The following is a 5226-nucleotide window of genomic DNA, read 5'->3' as shown; positions in this document are numbered from 1 at the left end:
ATTATAAAGATTCATACTGAATTTTGATTATTGCACAGTTCTTAATTCGATATATATATTTCTGAGCTTCTAATACAATTTGTCTAATAATCTTAATAATCTCACCTCAGTGCTCCCCGTCCCGGGAGCCATTTTCAACCTTATACGCCACTTCCAAAATCACATTCTCCCGTGTGGTAATCTTCCATCTTCTTTTTCGCATGTTACTTTCTTATACGATCGCAATAATTATTTGCAAATTCTCCATCAAATCACATTCTTTTCATACTGCCTTTTTACTTGTAATTTACATGGCAATTTAATTCATTATTGCTAATTTCCATGACCTCTTTAATAACATCTAGCCATTCTAACAGTTAAGTTTCATTTGTCTTCCAACTCTTGGCTAATAATAATCTGATAGTATTGACAGTTAAATCGGGAAAATGAATCTGCCGATACTTAGATAAAAATAGTGATGCTTGTGTCTTTCCTTTCTGTCTCTTTCATTGTGCCACAGATTTTTTAAAAATACGTCGCAGAACACTTGGAGTATTGTGAAGTCCGAAAGCTTGTAGTATTTTTTACTTTCCTCTTAGCTTTCTTTCTCCTCTCTTTGGGACTGCATCGCTTAAGAATGTTTTTAATTACAGTTGGTTGCGTTTGTCACAATTAAATTGGGTGCTTATAGAAGTAGTTATGGAAGACAGCTCTAGTTCAAAGACACTGTCAGGATACCTTTTTCCTTAAGCTTCAATTTTACACAAAAATACAATTCTTTAAAAATAATTGGTAGATGACTTATTAAATGCCAACTCACAGTCTTCACGCTCCAGTTCTTGCCGAAGTCCTCCTCTGCTGGATTTTGCTTTCTGTTTCTCCTTCCACATCGTCTCCATCAAAATGGGCCGGAAAAAAGAGGTTGAAGTCAGGAATAGTCGTCTCCAGGAGCCCTCCACTCATTTCTGTGTTGTGGACAAGGTTTAACCCACTGGGAGTTATTTTTTTTAGCTCACAGTTTTTTACCTTGTTGAATGGCGTCTCCTAACAGCTTCTGCAGAAATTTATAATAATCATAATAATGAGGAGACCGGGGTCTTGCAGGAGCCTTTGGAGGAACACCGAGTGCTGCAAAAACAGTTTTGTGAGCCACATTTGCCTAGACACTCACACTGTACCCAACCTGATCATTTATGACTAACATGTTGCTAACATGTTGCTTTTTATTTTTTCTTCTTTTTCAAAGACAATCAATAAAAAAATAAAAATTACAGTCCCCAAATTAATCTCCCAAAGCATGTTTTGAAGTAACAAGGAATGTTACTTCCTGCCTACTCTAATATCATTGAACAAAAAGTATTTTATTCGTTTTAATAGCTATCTATTTTAATATTGTAATAATTTAATTTCCTTTTTAATGTACCCGTTTCTATGATTTTAATTGTAGGTGCAGCTTCTGGACTCTTAGGACGCATGCATCATTGAAACACCATACCTCCGTTGTGACTCGAAGCAGCTTTATTTTGGCTGTCTGTAACAGGCCTAACTAAGCTTCATGTTTAAGCAAGAACACAACTTTTACTCGCATCATATTGATCAATACTACCGACCACCCACACTGCCTGCCCACGTATGACAATACGAGATTTCTCCAGTCCAAAATGTCAAGATTATTATGTCTATTGGTCACATTGGGATCATGCTCTAACAAAGACTTCAGCTGTTACATTACCTGCCAGATCAGTGCTAACCATGTTTATTCCTCAAACTGATTTCAGCTGGAGTTACTTCCAAGTAAATATGCTTAAGACTGCAGCAGTCCAAGTTAAATAAATTCACAACCTTAGAAAGACTGAATTATTGAAACGGAAAGCTCTCTTACCTCATCATTGATAACCTCAGACTGCTCCTCTTCCTCTTCCTCATCCAGATCCAAGTCATTTTGCCGAAGATATGTTTGCAATGGCACACAATGCTTCTTCTTAAAAGCTAAGAAATCCATCATATTTCCTTGAAGGTGTTGCAAGAAAAATAGCTCGATCAAATACTCTTTGAAAACATCCTTCAAAATCTCCATTTGCTTGAGATGGTGCTCCAAACACTGTTTTCTCATCTGAGCAGCTTCTTGAGTAGCCGGGGGAATCTCCTCCAGTTTCTTTTGTTTTTTTACCACAGCACAGACTGATGGAGGAAGAGGAAGGCTGGTCAGCCCTTGTGTTACACTAGCTCGAGAAGGACTTGTAGGTGGTGGTGGTGGGGATGTCATTCCAAAAGCAGAAGTGCCTCCAACCCCAGCTATTAGCCCACCAGAAGTCCTATCATATCCTAGAGGTCTGCTCAGTTGCTGCCCTTGGAGCACCTGCTGCTGCTGCTGCATGCCTTGGATTATATTGCTGATTTGTGGCGGCAGGTTATTTGTTGCAATGTGACCAGGACTAGACAAAGGTTGGATATTGGCTCCGCTAGCTACAGGGCTCTGTGGTCCAAGATGGTGGATGGTGCCGCCGGTTTGCGAATGGGGCTGCGACAGCCTGCGTTCTCTACCCGTACCAGATACTCCAGAAGATGAAAGCTGAACCTGAGCTGTGGTGCCCTGAGAAATCTGGGCAATGCTAGAACCTTCTTGATACACAAAGTGTCCGCTATTAGGAGGGCTCAAGCTGATTTGTCGCACAAGCACACTTGCATCAACAAAGCCTCGCGTTGGGCTCTGGCTACACATCCCCAAGCCAGGCCCTGAAGCACTTGCCCGAACATTTGATATGGACTGTACTGGCACAGGGCTAGGCTGCGTGGGACTTTGAGATTGAACCTGTGGTGCCAATGGTGAAGTAACCTGTATGTAGGATGGTGATCCATGCTCAAACCTTCTTTGCTGAGGGCTGAACTGGAAACTTGGGGATGTTGGACTAGGGATTGGCAATGGAGTAAGTGTAATCTGCTGGTTTCCTGCAGCAACTGAGCCAACATTTTGCAAAGTAATGTTCACATTCTGCCCAGCTACGGGGCTTCTGCTCATGATAAACTGCTGGATTTGGTAGCCAGGAGACTGTGGTGCAGATGGGCTTGCAGAAGGAGCAAATGAAGGTGCTGGGGACTGTGGAAGATTTGCCTGCTGATCTTCACTCTCACTGCCAGTGAAGGAGCGGGATCTTTGCAGCTGGCGTTGAGCACTTGGAGGACCATTGCCATGGTGCATTCTCACCTTTTTTAATGTCCCCAAATCTAAAAAAGAGTTCAGAAAGTTCCTTTAGGGGAAACAACTTTCTAGCATTTAGTGACCAATTCTTGCCCTCTCTTAATATTGGTTAAACTTGCCTCTACTGTATTTTCCCTTGAACTCTCAACTAGCAGCCTCAGCAGACTGGCACTAAACACTGCCCTTGGGGCAGAACGAGGGCATGGCAACCACATGCCAGCCGCCCCGACTCCACCCCCATGCTGACCCCATGCGGCGTCACGCCACGTCTTGAGAGCAGTGTTTACAGGTGCTGTGCCAAAAAGCCGCTGCCGTGGTGGCTAAGGTGCCCTTTCCATGGCGCAAAAAGGAGTCACTATTGACGGCTTCTTTTTGTGCCTTGGAAAGGCCAGATCGGGGCTTTCGGCTCAGCTGCAGCTCTGATGTGGTGAAAAAAGGGGCAGCTGCAGGCCGCTCCAAAGGGGTGGTCTGTTGAGCCCCTACATTTAGAAACTGCAAACGGCTGGGAGCAGGAACCTGCCTGTCCCTATGGCTAAGAAAAAGGGCAGTTTTCCTGGCTGCCCCTTTGGGGGGCAGTTCAAGGGGTTGCTGTTGTGCGTCTTCCCCCCAAGGTGACCCTCTCCTGGGGTTTTCTTGGCAAGATTTGTTCAGAGCAGGTTTGCCATTGCCTTCCTGTGAGGCTGAGCGCATGGGACTTCCACTGGGTTTCATGGACCAATGGGGAGTCCAACTCTGACCTCCAGAGTCGCAACCCAACACTCAAAACCACAACCTCACGCTGGGCCTCTGCCAGAGTTCCAATTGGTCCACGAAGCGCACCAGGCAATGCTCCCCCAAACCTCTCTCCTCTGGACCAGCCTCACAGGGTTGTTGTAAGGCTCAAACAAGAGGAAAGTGCGTACTCAGTTGTGTTTTATAGCAATGCTTTGAAGAACCTAAACATACAAATAAAAAAACCCTCGCAGTTACTTAAGCCCCCAGTATTGAAGATGGGGCGATAAATGGAGGGAAGCAGAGCACCAGTTTGTCTGCTGGAGTCTGTTTAAAAACCTGGCAAGATAAGAAAGGCTGCAACTCTCCAACAAGCAAAAGGCGGCATCAGGCGACAGGGCTGCCAGCCTCCGGGCATTTGGAGCCAGGCATCTCCTGCTGGGCATCCGCTCGCTCTATGAAGCCGGCCCGCCTCTGAAAACCGTTGGAAGGCCAAAGCGGGGAGGAGAGCCATGGAGCTCTGCCATGGAAAAGCGGGGCAGAGGGGCTATTGCCACTCGAGAGAAGCCTCTGCCCCCAGCCGCCCAGGCCGCTGTCTTCGCAGCTCCCCAAACAGGGCTCCCTTCCCTTCCCTCCCGGCCCCAAGCGAAACAAGCCCCGCCCGCTTGCCTGCCTGCCTTTCCGCCGCTCGGCCGAGAGAGAAACGCCGCGGACTCACCTAGCAAGCGCGGCCACGCGGCAGAAGGGGCCCGGGCCGGTGCAAAGCGGCCTACGCAGCCTTCTCCTGCCCCGCTTTCCCTTTTGTCCGCCCCGCCTTCTGCCTCCAGGACCCGGAGCAGCTGCAGTAACGTCAGCGCAGACTCTGTTCTGCGCCGGAAGAACCTCCTTAGCCGCCTCCTTCCTCCCGCGGCCGCTATTTATTCGTGGCAGGAAAAGGGCGGGGCCTCCAGAGGCAACAAAAAAAGATAGGCGCCGCCCCTGCTCCTCTACGGGGGCCGGAAAGGGACAGCCTGCTTCCTTCGTCGTTAATAGGGAGCTTTGCCAAACCTTGTGGCGTTTTGATGGCAAAACGAGGTCATGCCTGGGCTTTGCACCGCAGTGCGCATGCGCGGGGAAAGGTTGCGCTAGCCAGGCCGAAATAGTCCTGCTACAGTCAGCTGGGCAGAAAAGGAGGGAGGCCTTGGAGGATTCTTTAACTCCTTTGGTGCGACATCAGGAAGAGACTCATTAGGGCCCACACAGAGAGTCCAAAATAAAGCTGCTTTGGGTCACTTTGGAGGTATGCTGTTTAAATGATGTGTGTGTCCTAAGAGTCCAGAAGTTGCACCAAAGCCATG

At 47.3% G+C, this 5226-nt stretch overlaps 1 protein-coding gene across 18 annotated transcripts in view; it reads right to left on the bottom strand.

Moving 5' to 3' along the window:
* The window catches only part of EP400 (E1A binding protein p400), a 390490-nt gene extending 385719 nt beyond the window's left edge, over positions 1 to 4771 (bottom strand). For all 18 annotated transcript variants that reach the window (XM_042441525.1, XM_042441527.1, XM_042441539.1 and 15 more), the window contains exons 1-2: positions 4608 to 4771; positions 1862 to 3204 (exon numbers count right to left, since the gene is read on the bottom strand). In XM_042441525.1, coding sequence (XP_042297459.1) covers positions 1862 to 3178 — 1317 coding nt within the window. In that variant the 5' untranslated portion in view covers positions 3179 to 3204; positions 4608 to 4771. The remainder of the gene's footprint in view (positions 1 to 1861; positions 3205 to 4607) is intronic.
* Positions 4772 to 5226: the final 455 nt, after the last annotated feature.

The sequence above is a fragment of the Sceloporus undulatus genome, chromosome 10 (genome assembly GCF_019175285.1).
Source record: "Sceloporus undulatus isolate JIND9_A2432 ecotype Alabama chromosome 10, SceUnd_v1.1, whole genome shotgun sequence".
Classification (NCBI taxonomy): domain Eukaryota; kingdom Metazoa; phylum Chordata; class Lepidosauria; order Squamata; family Phrynosomatidae; genus Sceloporus; species Sceloporus undulatus.
This window is presented reverse-complemented; position numbering and strand designations above follow the sequence as displayed.